Raw genomic sequence first — 20942 nt, 5'->3', positions numbered from 1 at the left:
GGCCTTCCCACAGCTCCCACAGCAGGAAAAGGTTAGGAAACCTCAACCCCAGCCAGTGAGTAGCCAGAATTCATTAGATTTAAGATATGTGACTTAGGAACTTGTGTTTCCCTGGTGGCAGGACCTCAGGGCAGGGCACGCTGCAATGAAGCAGCTCCAGCAGATGGTTCCAGCTTTGTTCCACAGCTCAAAAAAGCTCCAAGCTGTGAATCACAGCACTTCCCGGGCAGCTCCCGCAGCCTCCCCATTGCCGGGGCAGCTCTGAAAGGCTGCAAACACAACCACCACCACCCCAAAGCCCTTCCAGCTCGGCCGTCCCGCTCCATCCCTCAGCCAGAGCGAGAGGAGTTAAACCCGGCGCTTCACTCTGTAGCAGCAAAAAAAAAAAAAAAAAAAAGAAAAAAAAAGAAGAAAAGACAATAACTTGGGTTTTGAACACCCTCAAGCTAAAGATATTTAGAAAGGCAGCCCCAGCCAAGCCCGGAGCAGGGTGCTGCTGGGGCACGTCCCACGCTTTGCTGTACACTTACACAAGGCTACGCGCGCGCCTGCAGCTCCCCAAACACCCCGGGCACCAAGCGAAGCGGCTCCCTCCCCGCTCCCTTCCAACCCCTTCCCATCCCCGAGGGACTCGACCCGCTCCCACACCCTCCCCAGCTCCCCAAACCAGCCGGGCCCGGAGTGTTGGGCTCCACTTCCCCTCCTGGAGGAAGGGAGTGGGGCAGGAATCACAGCCCGGCACTCACAGGGGAGGGAGAAGTTTGGGGTGTTTTTTTTTTTTAATTAGAAAACTGAGTAAAAGGCAGTTTTCGCTGCAAACGCTGCCTCCCCGCTCAGCCCTTGCCCGCCCAGAGGAGGCCACGGGTGTGCTGGGCCAGGACGAGCTGATCCTGACGGGAAGAAAAAGGAGGGGTTTTAGGACGAAGCTTTTTGCAACAGGTAGGGACCTATTTGGCATCCCAGCACCAGACTACAACAGGCTAAAAGGATGTTTCGGAAACCAATGCGATTTTTCCCCTGTTTATAGATGCTCAGATCGCCCCAATCCCACCTCCCACATGCCACCAGTCTGCACAAACCCTTGCAAGCTGCCCGATACCCAAGGGACAAACCAGAGGCACGGCAGCAGCATTCAGCTGACAAACAAACCTAAAAATACTCCCTTTTATGTTGACAGGCTGCTCCAACCTTTGCCCTTCCCGTTCCCATCTGTGTTTGCGGAGGAGGTGAACCTTTCATTGCTGTTGAGCAAGCAAGCCATCCCCGCTGCAGAATTTGCCCTCCTCTTGACCAAGGGCAGGATCTCGACCAGACAACGATGCCAAGGGTGGGTTTGGGAGGTTGGTACCAGACTTTGGTCCAGGATAGGATGAGGGGTTGATTCTTTCGACCAAACTCGGGTGGCCCATGGATGCATCTCATCAGTCAACGTCTCCTAGAGGGTAGGTAGTAAGAGCCAAAAAAATTGAGGGGGGATGAACATGGGTACCACCATCCCTCCTGGGAAGAGAGCTGGCTCCTGGCTGACACAGAGCCGGTCTGATGCCGCTGCAGCATTAAGCACCCATCGCACCGAATGCAGGCTCCTCAGGAGGCAAAGCCCTTCGCAGGCAGGCAGAGCATTGAAGGCAAGTGGAAATCTGTAGAAATTTGGGATTTGACCCAGAAATCGCCTTATGATGTTTTACCGCCATGAAGCCTCCCGCAAAGCTGGGTGCAGCCGTTGGTGGGCTCTGATGTGCAGCCACTCGCTCAGGCTAGGCGTGGGTTTGAGGCAGCTCCGCTCATCCTCTTCTTGGTCTGAAGAAGCTGCTCCTTGCGTTTAAATCCCTCATGAGCACTCCTTTGGGGGGCATTAAGGTCAAACCCAGGATTTAAAGACCCTCATCGAACTCCAGTGTGAATAAAAGCCCCCAAAGGAGTTACAACGCAACATTATTTCTTTCCTTCTGCTGTCAGATGGTTTTGAAGATGCCCCACTGCCAACGCTCCTGCCTGGAAAGCATCACTTTAATGCTCTGCCCTAGGCTGAGCCTGGCCAATCCCGCCGGCGCCGGGGCAAGGGCACGGTGGTTCAGCTCCCCCAGTGCAGGGGGCTTCCTAACCCAAGCGGATGGGTCAGCAGAGCCGCAGCGGACGATGCAAGATGGGCAATGAAGGGGAACAACAGTCACAGCAAAAGCGTATCGAAGAAAGAGACAAACAGACATCTCGTTTTACAAACAGACACGTCACAACACACCAGTTAATTTTCCGGCTCGTACGAGGACAGAAGGGCCACAAGACCTTACAACGCATTAGCCAACGCGGATTAAAAACGGGGCGAGAGGGGCATGCAGGATCCTGAGCCTATATACAAAGGTCCCACCATTGCCCGCGGGAGGGGGCCTCCATGGAACCAAGCTTCCACAGCAAAGATTTATCTTGGTGCTACAAAACCCCCCACTCACCCGGGGACCGAGGGATGATTCCCACGGCACACGTCCCTCTTCAGGCTTCTCATTTTTGAATGGCAGCTGAAAATAATGAAAATCCAATGAAGGATGGTCTTGCAGCCAGGACACTTGCCAGCTTTGTTTCTTGCTCTCTCCTGGGTTATTAGTCCCAGGAAAAGGTACTCTGGGCCCAGCCGGTACCTCATTTACGCAGGGACCCGCATGGGCAGGAGGACTTCCCTTGCACTGCACCAACCTCTCATTAGCAACACCAGGAGATGACAAATTTCTACAGACGGCTGAGCTCTGCCTTGGCTCTGCAGGGTGGGTACCCACGGGCTCTCCTTGGCCCCTCTCCCTTCCCCCCCCCACCCCAGGGATGGCGCTGACCCTGCACCGGCTCCGCACGGCAACACACAGACTACGAGTGACACGCTGCCAGGGCTTTTCAACCCTTCGGAAACACCGGGCTTCCCCTGCCAATACTGACTTGTGGTTATTGCTGTGTAATACACAACCGGCCCCCAAAAAAGAGTGGTGGAACCCTGTACCCCGAGCCAACTGATTCCCCCATCCTTGGCTGACCCTGCGCCCTGAAGCTGGCTGCATCCCTGCATCCTTGGCTGCCCCTGCGCCCCGAAGCCGGCTGCGGAAGCTGCCTCCTGGCATGGAGTGGACCCAAAACACACGGGGCTCTGTCCCAACCCTCCGAAGAACCCATCTTGGTGGCTGGCTGATGGTCTTCGCCTTGCAGCGCCAGCCGCCCTGGGCTGCGCTGGGAGCTGCCCCTCGCTTTTGCGCCTCAAAAGCCCAATCGTTTGTCGCTGGCTGAGAAAATGGAGCGGCTGGGGGAGCCGCTGGCCTTGTCCCGGCATTTTTAAGGCATATTTTGGAGGAAGGGGGTGCTCCTGCGTGGTTCGGTTTGATGAGGGTGGCAGGACTGGAGCCAGCTGAGCTCCCCATCATCCCAGCTGCAGCTCCTCGGGTGCGTGGGAGAGCAGCGGAAAAGGAGGAGAGAAGAAGATGAAAGCGGGACTCGCCGACCATTTATTTGGTTTGTGCATTGGACTAAAGCAGCGTTTCCTCCTTCAGATCTGCTGGCTCCAAAACAGCTGCTGGTGCTGGGCAGGGAGGGGGCCGTCTCGCTTGGACGTGACACCGGAGGAGAAGGATGGATGGCTGCAAGGTTCAACAAGCTCTGTCTGTGGCCTGCTTTAAAAAAGGCATTTATTACCTGTAAACCTCTGTCGTGACGTACAGAAAATGGGGGAGAGGAGCGGGAGATCGCTCAGGTTTGAATCCTGGTGAGAGTTCTCCTTAGAAAAATGGTTGGGGGGGGGGGGGAAAGAGGCGGCTTTGAAATCAAAACTGTCCCAAAAAAGAGCATTTCTGCTAGTTAAAGGCCTTTAACTAGAAGAACTTTTTGTGTTGGGTTTTTTTTTTTTTTTTTCCTTTACAAACATAGTGCATCTGCAATCATTGAGAATTATGGTCCGTCTAGAAAAGGGCCTGTGCTTGGGCTACAGAGCGGCTGCTGGTGGTGCCGGCGAGCGGCGGCGTTACATGTGTGCTTCGGAGGCCGGGCAGCCCGGCAGCAGCTCCCCGTTCACCACCGCCTCCGAGGCCAGCATCTTGTCTTTGCCGGAATCCAGGCGCTGCTTCTTCAGCATCCGCTGATGGACCAGCGGGACGACGGAGAGCACCAAACCGCCGATGATGGGGGGGACTCCAGCAAAGTAAAAGGCTGCATCATAGTTCCCAAAATAATCATTGAGGTATCCTGAAAGAGAACAACAACGGCGGTTATAGCCACGTCAGTCTCATGACCGACTTGTCTCCTCCCTCGAGTGAGAGCTGCAGCTTGCTTCAACCACCAGATTTGGGGAGATTCGGGGTTTTAAGCCAATCTTTTTTATTTTTCCCGCTGCATTCCTTGGAGTCCGTACGTCCTGGATTAAAGGATGTGCGCAGCCAACACTGTGTAGCAAGGAAGCCAAGAAGGAAAGCCTCAGCCGTCCTTCCCATTTAACCAGAGCAGGACGCAGTCAGACACATCCCCAACAATCCCAAACACGAGCTGAGACAGCATTAAACACCCAAACATCTCAGGTGGCTCTTCCCATGGCTTTGCCAGCCAGGAGGGGATAGGAAAAGCAGGCAGGGGCTGTTCCTCTGCAGATTGCCTCTGCCTGGAAACCCTGCTTTGCTTACAGGTATTTTATCTACACGGGGATATGAGCTGAAAAATACATGCTGCCAGTTACAAACAAGAACCAATCCCTTAAAAACCAGTAAGGTTTTGCACTTGTTAGTTTGGCAAGTTCTGATGCAGCCAGGCATCCTTGGAGAATAACGCGTCACCGTTTATCGGCACTGGAAAACCCCTCTGTGCTTTCTCCTGGGTCGCTCTCACTGTTCCCCCGCTGGTTACCTTTCATCAGCCCGGAGGAAGATCCCGAGATGCTACAGGACATAGCATGGAGTGATGCTATGCCCGTACTTCAACCCCCATGCGACATGATAAGCCGGCAAATTCAAAATCATATGGCTGGTCTCACACCAAAATATCACCACAGCTGCTACAAGCATCTTCTCCCTCCCAACAGCTCAGTCCAGGTCTGGCACCACGGCACTACCAACCTGCTATCGGTGTACCCGCGGTCATGGGCACAGCCATCAGCCCCATGAGGTACCCTATGGCCTGGGACGCCTGCATGGGCCCCACCAGCTCGAAGGCGATGGGGGCCATGATGGTGGTGAAGAAGCCATCGCAAAGGCCGAGGAAGAGGCAGATGACAATGACGCCCTCAAAACCTTGGCACTGGGGGATCATCATGCACAGGATGCCCAACAGCACGAAGGACGCAACCTGGGGAGACAAAAGCAGGCACGTCATTGGGGTGCAGGATGAGTGGGAATGGACAGTGGGAAGAGGCATGAAGATGACATCGAGCAGGTCAACGACATTTGCCCCCTCCTCTTGACCCAGCAATGCCATCCATCCTCTGCTCTCGTCTCGGAGAAGCCCTCAAGAATAACCTTTTAAGAAGCTTTAGGAAGGATTAGCTGCTGGATTAGCTGCTAGATTTCAGCAGTTTGTTCTTCAAAAACCATAAGAAGGTGAGAGGGTGTCCAGCAGTTTGGGAAGAGTGGGGACCACAGAGTTTGACTGCTGAACAGACACCAAGACCTCAGATCAAGTGTGTAACTTCTTTGTACATCCTTCTATAATACATTTTCTTCCCTCCCAGCAGACAAGGGCGTTAGGTAATGGTTGGTAAAGGATTTGGTATCTGTGGTTGACAGTTATTAAGCAGAGCGTCGATACCGATGTGGAGATCCTACCCCCTGACCCACGGTGGTTACCCAGCAGCTACATGGAATGTCAGACACGACATACCTGCAGGTAAATCTTCTTCAGCCCGGGAATGCAGTCGCCAATGCGGCCTGAAACCAAGCGCCCCAGCCCTGACATGGCTCCAAGGCAAACCAGGAGGATCCAGTCCTTTTTGGTTTCTTGAAATCGCTTCTCCACGTATTTTACCTAGGATGGAGGGAAGGGCGCAAGGACACAAATCCTTAATAAATTAATCCCTCTCATATCCCCAAAAGGGACAAGAGTTCACGCAGAGGGCTGGTGGCTTTGGGGGTGGTTGTGTGACCCTCATGTCCGCACCATGCTGACCTGCACACACCACTTCCGCCCACCCCGAACCCGACAGCCCCCTCCTCTCCTGCTGCCGAGGTTTGTCCTCAGGAGCCACGGGAAGTGACCGCTCTGCCCCTCCTGGTGCAGAGGACACACAGGAGCATTAACAAGCTGTCGCCTCCCATCACTATTCCTGTTTACAGGATGTGCCTGCAGCAGTTTCTTAGCTTCGAGGTTTTTGGTGGCTCTGTCCCTCCTGCCCATCTCCACCTTCCCACCTCTTCCTCGCTTGCACGGAGGAGCCCTTTCACTCTGGGCAAAGGGACCTCCCTCCCCTTCCAGTCCCAGCCAAAGCTGTTACCAGGTTCATGTAAGGTACGAGATATCCCAGGACAGCGGTAGCGATCCCAAAGGCCCAAATCCGATAGGTCTTTCTCCGGAAAACCCTCAAGTTGAAATACTTGCGCGTCTGGGACCAGCACTGCTGCCGCACACTCCGGCTGCCCAGCTTGTCTTGCCCATCGTGCTGAGAGTCACAAGAAGGAGGCAAGATGGGCCGATAGGTCAGGGACAAGAATATCTGGATGAGCATTAAGGCACTGAGTACTTGGAAGGTATGCGCCAGCCCAATGGCCTTCCCGACCATCTTCAGGAAGAAGGGGAGCGGCACGGAGATGAGGCAGCTGCCGCCGGCCACGATGCCATTGGCCAAGCCAAGGCGGCGCTTGAAGTAGTGACCAAGGATGACCAGTGAGGGCTGGAAGGCGAAGGAGCTGCCGCAGCCGAAGAGGATCCCATACGTGAAATAACGAACTTCCAGAGACCTAGTGGGGAAAAAAAAATAACCCACATTGAGGTGGTTCCGTTATGCAGAGGTAAGGAAGCCTTCTGCCCTGCGGTCCTGCAAAACCTGGAGTCAAGGCCCAGGTCTCACATACCACAGGTGCTACACAGACAGCCTGACCTCCAGGAGCTTATTCCCTAGCCAAAGCAAGGATTATCCTCTTTTATCCTCACAGCTGGCACGTTAAATCTTCGGGAAAATGAAGTCCAGCTGGGTAGTGCTTTCTGTGAAGAGGAGAAGGCAGCAGCCAACCTGCCCTCCTTGGGAAGTTGACCTAACTTGAAAGCTTTTTAAATTATAGCAAGCAAGATTTTCTAAAGGTAGGCAGGGTGGGTTCTTTTTAGCTAGGAATCCATTTTTTTTTTTTTTTTCCACTGAAAGGACTAATTGAAAACATTCTGCACCCAGCATTTGAAAGCAGAAGGCACCAACCCTGCTGGTTATTAGGCACTTAGGAAGGGAACATTGCGTTTCTGCCCAGGCTCCAGGCTGCTTAATTAAGTTCTTCTTCTTTAAGCTCCTCTGGGAGCTTCAATTAGACAGTTAATAGATTTCAGTTGTACCTTATGTTGGTGGCTTACGTTGAGGAGGGAGCGAAGTGGCTGCTCTACAGAACAGGTAGAAAGTCCCGAGAGCGCACGGAAGGACCCGTTTCCCAATTGCCAGCCTGGTTTTCCCAACAGAAGCAGCTGAGAAAGGAGCCTCAAGTTAGGCAGTGCAAAAAACCCGTTGTGTTTCTTTCCAGAAGAAGGATTTTTTTCTTCATTCCCGTGCAATACATTCGGCTGCAGAAGTCTGCCATGAAATACTGCATGGGAGATGGAAACGTTTGGGCAGCTCAGCGGGCAAGCGACGCTGCACAAACGGGGTCTTTACTCTGCCACTCCTGGGAACCACTGAGCGCCGCTCATGAAGCAAGCGGGAAGACAGCAGCCCAGAGCTAACGGAGCAGTTTGAAGTTCAGAAAACGTTTACAAGCCCATCATTTCTTCCATTACACGCTCGTCTCTTTAGCTAGCCAAGCAGAAAGCAGAACGTGCTTGCTGTACCCAACGGCTCCAAGACAAATGACTGTCATGAAAGGCAATTTCCAGCTATTCCAGGCTGAAGCCACATCAGAAACCCCCTCCGCAGGAGCCAGACAAGCAGCTGAGCTACGCAGGCTGTCTCCGACCTCCCACGCACCAGCCCTGGCCATCTCAGCTGGGTCACACCAGCTTTGGTTCTGCAGCTAAGCTGACGTATTGGATAAGTGGAGACAAATGCCGCGGTTCCCATCTGCTTCCCGTTGACTCTAAGACACCCCTGCATGAGCAGGGGCTCCTTTCAGCCACGCTTCTTAGCAAGGATTTCCCGCCCCGCTGGCTGGGAATCGGCCAGCTGCTCCCCGCTGGGAAGGGTGGCATCGTGTCCCTCGGATAACGAGGTCTCCCATGGATAACGACATCTCCTGGGACAAGGGGGTCTCCCCCCCGACGGCTGCCTCTCACTTAACAGCTCACAACAGGAACGGCCCTGGTTCAGCCCCGCTGGCAGAAGTTTGAAGGATTTCTCTCTGCAGGAGAAACCAGGCAGAAACTGTGGAGGGGAAGGATGAAAAGGGACTCGAACCCCACCACAGAACACTTAGCGGTGCAGAAGAGGGGGGCTGGGAGGGCATTGGGGGGGGGCGTATGGAGACAGCCTTGCTGAACTAGCCACCATCTCCCATTCCTCACACTAAAACATCCCCCTGAAAACCAGAGGAAGGTGAAGTCTTAACACAACTGGGATTTCTCTCTTCTTGAGGGCCCATAAGATCTGCGGTGGCTCGAGCCAATTACAGGTGCAGGAGACACCCTGGTGCAAGGCAGCAAAGCGAGGACAACCCTCACCTCAACCCCATCCAGAAAACTTCAGCCTTCCCTAGAGCTCTGCTTTTCAGCAGATTTTGGGGTTTTTTTAGCAGTTTTCATACAAAACTCCCAGTACTTTGAGAGCAGGAGGCGCTGAGCTGGGTGCTGGGGTCCTGCCGTGCAGGCTCAGTGGCTGAGGGGTTTTTGGATCAGCTTGGTAGCAGTGCTGGGAACCGCTGCTCTGCTGTTTGGACAAAGCAAACCCATTGGAGAGAAACCAGGAGCTAAAGGCTTCATCCAGACTTGAGCCAGCCCTGCCTGAGCCCACCAAGCCCCAGCTTCAAAGCCCGTCCAGCAGCAGCTCACACCCAGCAGCTCCCTTTTTGCGGCGGCGCATGCAGCCCATGGGGTGGGACATCTCCAGCCGCGGCCGGGGGAGCTGGCAAAAAGCGTCGCCATTGTTCTGGGTGAGCCGGAGCCGCGAAGCTCTGAATTTCGGGACCAGCTCTCGTGCCGTCCAGATGGAGCGCTGCCAAATCCCGCAGCCCCGCTGCTCTTCCTCTGGCTCGGCTGTGCCAAAGGCAGTGTCCCTGGCCTCGGGCCAGCTGCGGAGGGGCTCCTTTCTCCCTTAAAAGGCAGCCAAAGGAATGTGAACCGAGAGCAAGAAGGCAGGAAATGGGGATTTCAGCTCTGGAGCTCTCCTGGAAATAATCTTCTCTGCCTGTACTGTTTGATTTTTTTTTTTTTTTAAAGAGTCCAAGCTTTGTTGATTAGAAGGAAAGCAAGATTAGATGGGAAGCGCCTGTGATGTGCACTGCCAGGAGCCCAGGCACACCTTCCTCGGGACCGACAGCACCTTCTCCAATTACTATTAGCTTTTGAAATACAAAGGGGTAGCACCTGCAGAGGAAGTCACAGAGGGTGGCTCCTTCCATGCCGCTGCCCGAGATGGTTTTAGCATCCCAAGTCCCCTGGCTGCAATCGGTCCTGGTCCCTGGGGCTTTGCCAGGAGCTGCCTCCCCGCTCCCAGCGTAATGGGGGGCTCCCGCAGCTGGGGACTCGGGGACCCATCACGCACCCCCAGGGAACCAGGGTTGGGGCGAGCATGAAGGTCTCGTTGACTAGGGTAAAAAGGGAGCTGGCATCCCCAGGGTGGGCAGGGAGGAGCAGAGCGCAGGCAAGCCGCCCTCTGGGAAACTAGTGTGTATTTGCTGTAAAAAAAAAAAAAAAAAGAACAAACCCACTTCTTGAAGCAATTTAATTAAAACAATATTGGCTTTAACTGAAATCCAACCCAAAGCAATGGTTTTATTCAGAAAAACTGGGGCAAGTGATGCTCTAGAGGGTGTCTTCACGGTGCCTTTGAGACGCCATTGAGCAAGCGCTGCATAAAGGACCCCGGAGGTGACCTCTTTTTGCTCCCAGAGAGATGCAAATGCCTTGGGTTGGAAAGATTTTCACATCGAATCAGGTACACCTGCCATCCAAATGCACATCGGCGAGTGCCTGCCAGCAGAAATTCATGGCACGGGCTCAGCCGTGGAAAACGAGGAGCAGCAACCCCCCCGCCCTGCCACAAACGCCCAAGCCGGCGCGGGAACAGCACAAACCCCATCTGAATCCCCCGCCCTGTCTGGCCTGCATGGAAGCTCCCTCTTGCCAGGTGTAACCCGTCAAATATTATTTTAAGCATTAATTTACTTTCAGTACCAAATGTGAAACTGGTTGTAAAGGGAGAACGGTTTTGTCCACGAGCGTCTCTTTGGAGCCGCCCACAAGAGGCACGCCAACTTCTCGCTGCCTGTTTTAAAGATCAAATGAAGGACCCGAGGGCTGAAATCCCCTAAAATAAATTCCCTCGCTCAGGTAAAATTCACTCTCTTGTTATATAAGGACAAAAGAGCAACTTGGTTCAATTTGGAGAGAAACAGGCCGCACGCATGTGGGCTGCATGTGGGCTGTAGGGACGCCAGGAGACCCTCTCATCGGGATGGAAACCACAAGCTTTGCCCCAAAAGGCAGCAGCGATGTGTAGGCGGGGTGGGGACAGGGAGGTTTGCAGGGAACAGCGAGGAAGAGGAGCTCACTGAAAAGCTGGCCGGCTCCTCTGCAGCCTTACTTGGTGAAGGAGCTGGAGAGGAGTCCGATGAAGGCGATGGCAGCTCCCGAGGCTGCTGTGGTCCTGCAGCCGATCCGGTCAGTGAAGATGCTGACGATGGGAGAGCAGAAAAAAATCATGCCCATGGCCAAGGAGCCGACCCATGCTAGGGAGAGAGAGAAGAAAGGGGATGGTCAGGGTGGGACATCAAAGAGGTGTCAGAAGGACAACAACCAGGGGCCAATTCCGGCTTTGAAGGTGGTCTCGGCAGAGAGGCAGCCCCATCGCACCGTTAATTAACAGCGCAGCTCATAAATAACACGGTTACCACCCGCGCTGCCCACCGGCGTTGAGGCTGGGGCGCAATCTGCAGCGTCTTGCTGTTCACCCGTGCAATGGAGGCACAGCCAGGTTTTCCTTTTATTCCCCTCTGCTGGGTTCATCCGCGCCCTCGGGAAGGCACCCAGCTTTCAACGCTTTTTTCTAATGGCCCTTGCCGTGTCTGTAATGACACATCCACCAACGCCACTTCCACAGGGGACATCTCCATGGCCAAAAGCCCCCTGAGCTCCTCAGAGCCCTCTGCTCCCCGGCTTTGGCTATGAAGAGTTTTGATCTCAAGTTATAGCTCTGCATTTCCAGGTACCACACTCACCCATCGCTGCTCCCCAGAGCTGGGACCACCTCACCTCCCCCTCACCCCACGTTCAGCGGGGATTCCTTGTCACAGCTGAGCTGATGGGGGACACAGGGCTCGGGCCAGGTTTGAGTACGTCCCCGGCCCTGCCGGGCAATGCCCAGGGTGATCTCATGTCTCCTTCCGACCCACCTCTGGAGAAAACCACTGTCTGGCTGGCTGTCTTTTTTCAGAGACTTTTATTACTCGCAGCTTATTTCAGCCTTTAATGGTTTCGGTGACTATTTTGGGGAGGAAAGGCAGGCTTTCAAGAAAAGCAATGTGGTAAGGAAAAAATCTCAGTCTACCAGCTCTGAGGAGAAGCAAGAGGTCCCCTCGACGGGGTGGAGGGCAGGACGGACGGATGGACAAGGGGGCCCCAGCCCTGCCCGGCAGCCAAGCGGGGGGACCTCCTGGAGCATCTCCCAGCTTCAGGCGCTGGCTTTGGGCTGCCGAGCGCGATCTGCCTTGCACGGACCCCAGGACACGTGCTCCTTGGGCTTTTAGATTCCTTTTTTTGAGGTTGGTTTTTTTTTTTGCACCCAAACCGAGCGCTCTGCAAACCCTTTTAGCACAGCCCTGCTGTGCAAAAACACCCCGTCCTTCAAGAGCCATGAGACTTTCAGAAAATAGCCAGGTCCCTATTAAAAGCAAATCCCGGCTATATAACAGCCTCTCCAACCTCCGCCTTTCAAAAAAGACCACACAAAGAAGCCCTCGCTAGCCTGGGAAGAACTGACCCTTCCAAATTAATTGTAAGTTCGCAAGGACCCAATTTACTCCGTCTTCCTTCATAAATGCCGAGCGGAGCAATAAGAAGAAAAGCAAGGGCTGTGCGGGAACCTCGGGGGACTCACCGGGCTCTCGGCTCGACACCAGGCGAAATGTGAAAGGGTGAGGGAGAGGACCCCCTCGCCGGCTGATTTTCTTGGTTATAAACACAAGGCGCAGTGTAATGAAAAGTCCTTCTAATAGGATTAGGTGGCACGGCTCCAAAGAGCCGTCCAAAACAACTCCAAGAGGGGGTGAGGGGTGGGAGCGAAGCCAAGATGGGAACGGCTCGTTAAATTGGATAATATACTTCCAGAAATGTTCCTTCTACTCCAGCCAAGGCAGTAAAACGTTAGATGGCCCCATCATGTTTGAAGTTTGTTATTTTTGGAAATTACTTTAAGAAACGCGGAAATAAAAGCATAAAGCAAAGTATTAAATTTAAAGGGCCAGATTCTGATCTTAATAACCCAGAGATTTACATGCAAATAAGCAGTATCAATCTCTGGCCCCAAAAACGCATACTCACCTGCGGAGATCAAAGCAAACCCGGGGCGAGAGGCTCAGCAACGGGCGCTTAAAAGCTCCTCCAGCTTTGGGTTTGTAAAAAAGGAGATATCACTCAATTAAAATCGGTAAACACACACACACAAAAAAAAAAAATATAAAAAAAGAGTCCCGTGGCAAATTGCTCTACCTTAGAGAAAGGGCTTACCACAAGCAATGAATAAAAATAGGCTCGGGGAAGAACATCAAGTTAAAATTAGTAAGAACAATAGCCTCACTTCCAGAGCGGGGTTTTGTCTTCCCAGCACTTCCCAGCGAAGCCCCGGGAAGCCGGGAGGGCTGGGAGAGCTCCAGCACTGGAAGGAAACCTTGGCAAAATCTAGGGGCAGGAGAAAACCGCCTGAGCCCCGGCTCTGGCCCCCAAGCGATTCGCACCGAACAGCCCCCAGCGCGCGGCTTGCGCAGGTCACCCCCGGCTTAGCCCCAGCACGGTGGCCATCTCCTCTCACCCGGGTCAGGGCAAGGCTGGAGGAAAGACATGGCAGAGAAGCCCAGGTTGGGGAAAAAAAACAGGGTTCAGGTAGAGCGTAGCCCCAAACCTGCCCTCCGGAGATGGGGCCAGAGTTCCTGGTCCACTCCAGGAGGTGAAGGGTTTCTTTTTGGCAATCTGTGTAACATGGTATTGAAGTTTCTCCCGGACGTGAAGGGCAGAGGCAGCCATTCCTCTGGTGGAAACCAGACGGGGCTTAACCAGCCTGAGTCAGGGCTTCCCTTCGGCAGCTCCTCAGATGCTGGAGAAGTTACGACTTGATTTAAAGCCCACAGGAGAAAGGAAAAAAAAAGGGGTGGGGGGGAGGGAATATTTGCTTCTGATTTCCACAGGGTTTGGATGAGATGGTTAATTCCTAGCCCAGCCACACCTCACAACCCTCTGTGAGTGATAATCTGGGCGAGATACTGAAGCACACAAAGACAAGCCCCCACAAGAGGCACGAAGCCTTATCAGCCGCGCGGTGTGATCAAGCAGAGCCTAAAAGAAACGATGGACTGAATCCAGCTGAGGCCGGGGCTGGAAGGAGCTCAAGAGCCGTGCAGAATTTGGACAGGAGTCGGGTTAAGACTTGATCAAGTCTTTAGGTGCCGTAAGTCCAACCGCCTCTTGGAAGCACCAGCTGAAGGGGCTGGTTTTGGAGCTGCCATGGTGGGACCTGGCTGAGAAACCACCTCTCCAAGGGATGCCTTTACAGAAACACCAAAGGCTTCAGAAAGTGCTTTTTTAGTTAAACAAAAGATGTTTAAAGCACTCTCCTTTTGTGAGGAGGAGTGAAGATGACTTCTGATTTGGGGGCTGGCAACATTAGAGGTGGCTCAATGCGTGCTGTCCCTCCCTGATAGCCACTTCCCTGCTGACCCTACTTGGCACTGCCGGTTACGCCGAGCCCAGCCACGTTCATGCCAACCCGCTCCCACCCACAGCCCCTCCTGAAGGCAGGAAAGCGGCCGCGCGGGGGCCGTGCCCCCCCGGCTCCACGCACCCCATTCCTCGCTCCGGCAGGGACAGCTGCGGGCTGGGGGATGGCAGCAGCCCAAGCTGCCACCAAGCCCAGGCCACCTGCAGCCCCAGACTCCTCCAGAGCTGATGGGCCCTGCCTGGTGGTCCTGAGGATGCTTTGGGGTATGGGAAGAACCCAGCATGGAGCTGGTGCCCCTTTTCTGGAGCAGAAAGGTTGACCAAGGAGAGCATCCCACCAACAGCTCTCCCACAGCGTGATCGCACAAGGGGTAAAGCTCCAGCTAAAGCTCCCCAAAGTGCCCCTTCCCACCTTGACTTAACAAAGGCAGCCAAACTGTTGGCTTGTTCAAAGCAATGTGGCCTTCAACATGGACAGGGGAAGACAGCGGTTGAAGATCTCCAAGGGGACCAGTGATGCAGTGGTGTAGGAGATGTGGGTAACATGGCTAAGCTGAGCCATGCTCCCCAGCACTGCTCACTCTGGGCTCAAGATGGAATCAAAAACAGGGATGTGACCCATTTGCCCACCAGCCCTACACCATCAAGCTGTGCCCACGATGGAGGAGCTCTGGGACCAAGCATGCCTTGGCCACCATGTCCTCCTGGCAGTGGGTGACACCGCTGCTGGGGATCCAGTGGCAGAGGAGGGCTGGCATGTGGGGGTCAAAGACCTGCAATGGGGCTGGCAATGCTGAGGGGCCAGGGAGGGCACGGAGCACCGCATCCGTGTGTTCAGGGCAGCAAGAGGTGGGCAGGGCCCCCGGGGTCAGTCCAGGCAGGTCCCACATGCCAGACACCAGATCAGCTTGCTTGCCAGCAATGCTATCCCAGAAGATCCTTCCCTGCCGCTATTTTCCTGAGCAGGAAGAGGTTTCAGAGCACCACAGAGCAGAGCAAGGTGGGCGCAGGAAGGTGAGAAACACCATGGGAAAATGCCACTGCTCTGAGATGCAGATCCAAACATCCCCCCGCCCGGCATTTAGCGCATTGTTCCAAAAAACATCATTAAAAAAATCGTACCGCATAGTACTTGCGGCTGAGCCTATTTGTTCCTTTAGACATGAATCCCCAGGGAGAGAGAAGGAAGGGACGTCGCGCTCAGCCGTGCTTCCCCGCTGACCCAAATACCCCAGGCTGGAGGGATCAAGGACCAGGAGGTGACCTCAGATCCGCCGCTGGAGGAAGTGTCTTCCCTCGCTTCCCGCGGCTTCTCCCGCTCGTGCCGTGCGGCTGGGACGGGGCGGCCGCTGGAGGGGATGGGGACATGCTCCAGAGGGTCACCTTCCCCAAGCACTTGGCATTTCTCAGCGGAAAGATGGGGCCACCAAAATTCACCTCCACCTCCCCATCTGTACCGCTCCTCCAAAAAATAAGTCATTTCTTGACTTGTGCTTTCTGGGGACCGGGAAGCCCTGCTGACACAACAAACCTCATCACGCATCTTCAAAGCCCTTTCCAGTCCTACCTGGGTCCCTTTTTGGGTGGCCCAGGAGCCCCAGCAACCTGGTGGCCCTGCCCACACAGACACTGTGGGGAAGCGGAGAGCCGTATCCCCCTCCGCAGCGCTAATGCGTCCTGCCCGGAGCACATCTGCAGCGAAAACGAAGCAGCTGTTTTATCCTGCGCCCTTAAAAAGCAATTTGCGTCATCCCCTTACTCGCTCAAAGTGAAGCCTGGAGAGCTCCCAACAGCTCGGCCCCATGTGCTCAACAACCCCCGCGGACCGAGCACATCCTGGGGAGGGTTGGTCAAGGCTTAAATAAAGGCAGACGCAAAGTCACATCTGAGGAGGCCACCGCAATGCACGTCAGAGACAGAAACTAAGCAAAAGAGCAGCAAAAAGAAGCTGAGGAGCAGCAAACCGAAGCTGAGGAGCAGCAAAACTGCTTGCTGATCCTGATCTAGTTAGCAGTGTCCCTGCTCCCTGCAGGGGGGTTGGACTAGATGACCTCTGGGGGTCCCTTCCAACCCAAAATGTTCTATGATTCTATAACGAAGCTGAGGAGCAGCCAAACAAAGCTGAGGAGCAGCAAAGCAAAGCTGAGGAGCAGCAAAGCAAAGCCGAGGAGCAGCAAAGCAAAGCCGACGAGCAGCAAAGCGAAGCCGAGGAGCAGCCGGGCTCCTCTGGACGGGAGGTGGTGGTGCGGTGCGGTGGCAGCCACTGTGCATCACGTGCAAGCTGAAAGCCAGATAAACTCATTAATTGTATCACAAGCCTTGCTTGGTGCCTATCCTAAAGCTTCAGAACAAAGTCCTCCTTTATTAGGTTTGGCTGACTTCTCTCCCCCTCCCTTCTTTCAAAAACAATTCCAAAACAGCCTGAAAATTGGAATAAATGGAATTATTCAGAGGAATTATTCAAGGCCAGATCTGACTAAAGACCCTTTCAGTGTCCCATTCATGGCGGTATTAGGACGGAGTAAGGAAAAATGTGAATGTCGTAGGAGAAGTGGCAGCTACCGTCAGCACGACATGGTCCCATGTCCACGGATAAAGCAGCAGCTTCTCAGAGACCAGACCCTGCAAGTGCCCATCCAGTCTCTGCCGTAAGAGTCTTTTAAAAAAATCAATTTTTAACTGGTTCAGGAGCACAGGGCACCAGAGCAGAGCAGGCTGGGAATGTACTTTGCTTTTAAGAAAACCACCACATCTCTCCTGCTCGGGCCTCTCTGCCTTCCCTCGCTCTACAGGACACAGGGGACATTTAAGAGATGATGCCCAGGCCACCTCCCGTAACCACTAACGTGATAGATATCAGCTTATGCGAGAGAAAAGTCCCAATATTAGCTGCCCTGTGGCCACATTGAGTAGAGATGGAGACGAATCTGTGGTTTTGCTTGGCAAGCAGCAAGCGCGGAGTGTTTGCCTGAGGTTCATGTGCTGAATGCCTTGGAGAAACTCAGCCCCAGCCGCATTTTGCATCGTTTCATTCCAAAACCATAAAATTCGACCCCGGTTAGAGCAAAATGGTGTTTGAGCTCGTGTCTGAGCTCCATCACGTCCTCCCCGTCCCCAGCCCGGCTCCCGCTCGGCCTCAGAGGCTTCAGAGCCGGTCCAGAAATGCAAATTCTTGCAAAATCCATCCAAAAGCAACACGGCACCACGTGCTCTGCAGCTGAAGCCCCCCACATGCCCAGGCTGGATTTTCTTCTCCCCAGTGCTCCCCTCGGCAGGCCAAGAAGGTTTTATTTCTCCGCATTGCCTTCTGGCTTACAATTTTTGAGAGGTGATTCACCTACCGCACACTAAAGTTACCCAACAAATAGGAGCTATGGTCACAGCAACTTCATCGCAACACGGGCTGCCATCCACCATGTCCCATCCAGACGTCTCTCCATGGCCTACACCCTCGAGAAGGCTGGAGATCTTGTTACTCCAATCTCTCCTGATGTTGGGTGACCCCAAGTTGGCCCAAGTTTGCCCATGCCCCATCTCTCGGGGTGAGAGCCTGGGGCTGCACGCCTGGAGGGCAGCTCTTGGGGCTCAACCACTCTTGGGCAAAACCAGTGCCCCGATGCAGCTCCTGCCCAAATGAACTGGCAGAGCCTCTTTAGTACTGGGGGACAAAAAGAACCCCTCCATGGCCTGGGGGCGAGCATCCCCTGCTTCAACTGTGCTGTCAAACACCTCACCGGCCCCTGGCTGCGTTTTAATCCAGCAACTTGATGAAAAACAGAAAAGATCCATTTTAATTGGTGAAAATTCCCTCCTCCCGCTCCCGGAGCGCCAATCTGTAATTAGCCTTTCATGTAAAACGATGTTTATTCCTGACGGAGTTTATCTTGGCACAAACAGGCGCTCTGAAATGTGCACACATTTGAAGACTCAAACCCTGCATTTAATTCTCTATCTGCTTGTTAATCCTCATTGTTCCCAAGCCCCTTTTCAAAACACACCCACGGGGAGAAGAAAGTATTTTTTTTATATATATATATAATATATAAAAAAAAACCCCAAACCTTCCCGCGTCAGGAACACCAGCAGCGAGCGCAGCACTGGAGGCACCAGCCCGGGGTCTGGCTGCCCCCACAGCTCCCGGTGTTCACCCAAACACACAGTGCCAACCCCAGGAGGCCTTCCTCCTGATTTTTTCCATCTTTGGGTTAGGGTTTTTTTTTTTTATATATAATTTTTCTCACCAGCTGTGATGCCCCTCAGATGTCCCCCCCTGCAATGCAGGCACTCACCCGAAGGACAGGAGCCCCCGTGCTTGTTTGGCAGCTCTGTAGGGGGAGGGTGGGAAAAGCACCGTCGGGAAACCACCAATAGCCCCCAGCCCCATTTGGGAGAATTAACTCTCAGCGAGGCAAGCAGATGGCAGCCAGATCCCAAGTTTTATGATTCCTGGGCTTAATTTGGAGAAATTTGGGATTTATATGCTACTGGCATGCAGTGGCCACATCTCCTAGCTTAGCAGCTCAGGGCTGGACCAGCAGCCCCCAGGGATCTCCCAGCTGGGATTGGGTGGCCGAGATGGACCAGGTCCTTCCCCCAAAACCAGCCCCAAGCGCAGGCAGCAGCATGGGGTCCATGGGGGCGAGTGGGGAGAGCAGGGGGCTCCTGAGTGGCTGCCAGCAGCTGCTCCAGGTTGCCCGGCTCTGGGTGACCACTATGCTTCCAACAGGGCAACAAACACAATATCTACTTTATAAAATGAAAGGGAGAGTAAAGGGACAGGGTTAGGGTTTGGGGTAGAGTCAGGGTCAAGGTCAGGGTCAAGGTCAGGGTTAGGATTTGAGTCAGGTTTAGGGCCCAGGGTTAGGGTCAGGGTCAAGGTTAGGGGGCCTGGCTCTCCCCAGCCCAACGCACCCTGGCAGGTTGGGGTTTCCTTCAGGCCCCACATGCTGGCTCCTCACCCTGTGTTTTTGGGGAAACAGTTCCCACTGCCGGAGCCAGGCAGGTCCCGGAGCCGATAGCAATGATTAACTCTGGCAGGACAGTGCGGGTCGCCCTGGACGCCGGCTGCTGCACGGCTGAAATTTTAAGCCTTTAGAAATGCCGTGACCTGACCAAACTTCACTGGGCTTTGGCTATGATTAACCTCCTCCAGTCGCTTGCACGAGTGCATGAAGCGCTCGCTTGGGAACAGCTCAGCACTCACGCCGTGCCACGGCCGTCCTCCCGTCCCCAACAGGGCGGTGGTGACACCCTTCCTAGGAACTTCCCCCAGCCCAAAAACGTGTCATCTCCTCTGAACTCCCACCGTGGTTGCTTCTTGTAACTGGCAGATGTGTACTGGTAACTAGTTCCTGCAGCACACAGACAACTGGGAGGACAGTGCAGCTGGGGGACGGCGGGTGGAGGAGCTTCAGGAATTCACCCCTCTGCTTTATCTCCCTTGGGAGACCACCAGCACCAAGAGACCACTCTGCAAGACATGATCGGCCACCCAAGGCAAAGCCACCACCTTTGCAAAGAGGGCAGGGAGGATGCAAGGGGATGGACACGAGCCCCATGAGGGGCAGTGCTGGGGCATACACCCAGCCAGTGCCGGCCACCGCTTCCCAGCCTGGCATCCAGATGAGCGCTGGGGGGGGACACCCGAAACCCCAGAAAGGCACGAGGGCGACTCTGGGGGCACCTCACCCCCTGTCCCACGCTCACCTGCGCCCCGGCGCCCTGCCAGCCATCCCCAGCACGTGACTGGTACGGCATTTCCCTGGCTCAGAGCAGCTTGGCTGGCTTTCTGATCCGCTGCTGGGACGCCGAGGTCGTGGCTCCTGGCCAGGGAGAGCAGACATCAGAGCAGATGGCAGAGCAACGCCGCAGCTCGTGGGCCGGGCCGCGGGGGCAATGCCAATGGGGCTCTCCACATCAGGGTCAGCGGTTCATCTCCCAGCCAGGCACAGCATCCGCATGCGTCCGTACGGGCGCCTATACCCACCGCAAACCCACCACCACAGCTGGCCTTGCATCTCCATCAACGTGGTGATATTATACCCAAGGCATGTCTGCAGGACCCCAAAAATCCCCAGTGTTACTCTGGGGTGAAAGCACATGGGGCAGCAGGACCCCAAAAATCCCCAATGTTACTCTGGGGTGAAAGCACATGGGGCAGCAGGACCCCAAAAATCCCTGATGTTACTCTCGGGTGAAAGCACCTGGGGCACCCCAACCCCTTGATGCCTTGGGGAGAAGAAGGGAGGGCTCCTGGCCCCCAGCAGGAGGCAGGTTGGGTACCCCTCCCGAAACACGGCTGGTGGCCCAAGACTGCTCCATCCCTTGCGAAATCGCCAGGCACTTTGTGCCTCCTCTCCCCCCGTGCCAGCAACCCCCGCCTGGGCTGCGTTTTGGGAACCCTCCGCCTTCTGCAGGGAGGCTGGGGTGAGAAAGGATGCTTTTTTCCCAGCTGGAAGAGACAGAAAAATTTCCCTCTTTGCCAAATTTCTCCCGAGCCATCTTCTGTTTCCCATTAATGGTGAGAAGAAACCTCCGGCCAGGGTCTGCGCTCCTCCCTCTGCAACTCCCACGGGTGCTGGTCAGCATCCCAGTAAAAAGGAGAATTAAAGCCACCCAACCTGGCTGGCCGCGGTGCAGGGGCCCACAGGCGGCGGGTGGAAAACAACCCCCCCCCTCCACCCCCCCGGCTCTGCTCTTACATCTTCCCCACGGAA

General features: G+C 54.6%; 1 protein-coding gene across 1 annotated transcript; it reads right to left on the bottom strand.

The window, feature by feature from the left end:
* Positions 1-3911: 3911 nt before the first annotated feature.
* SLC16A2 (solute carrier family 16 member 2) lies at positions 3912-11022 on the bottom strand. The gene is made up of 5 exons (XM_035894049.1): positions 10883-11022; positions 6446-6908; positions 5836-5979; positions 5076-5304; positions 3912-4215 (listed from the first exon to the last, which is right to left on the bottom strand). Exons 1-5 carry the CDS (start codon positions 11005-11007, stop codon positions 3995-3997), a joined length of 1182 nt encoding a protein of 393 aa, XP_035749942.1. The 5' UTR covers positions 11008-11022; the 3' UTR covers positions 3912-3994.
* Positions 11023-20942: the final 9920 nt, after the last annotated feature.

This window comes from Egretta garzetta, unplaced genomic scaffold (genome assembly GCF_000687185.1).
Source record: "Egretta garzetta isolate BGI_Z169 unplaced genomic scaffold, ASM68718v1 scaffold595, whole genome shotgun sequence".
Classification (NCBI taxonomy): domain Eukaryota; kingdom Metazoa; phylum Chordata; class Aves; order Pelecaniformes; family Ardeidae; genus Egretta; species Egretta garzetta.
Note: the sequence above shows the minus strand (reverse complement) of the source record. Positions and strands in the feature narration are given on the sequence as shown.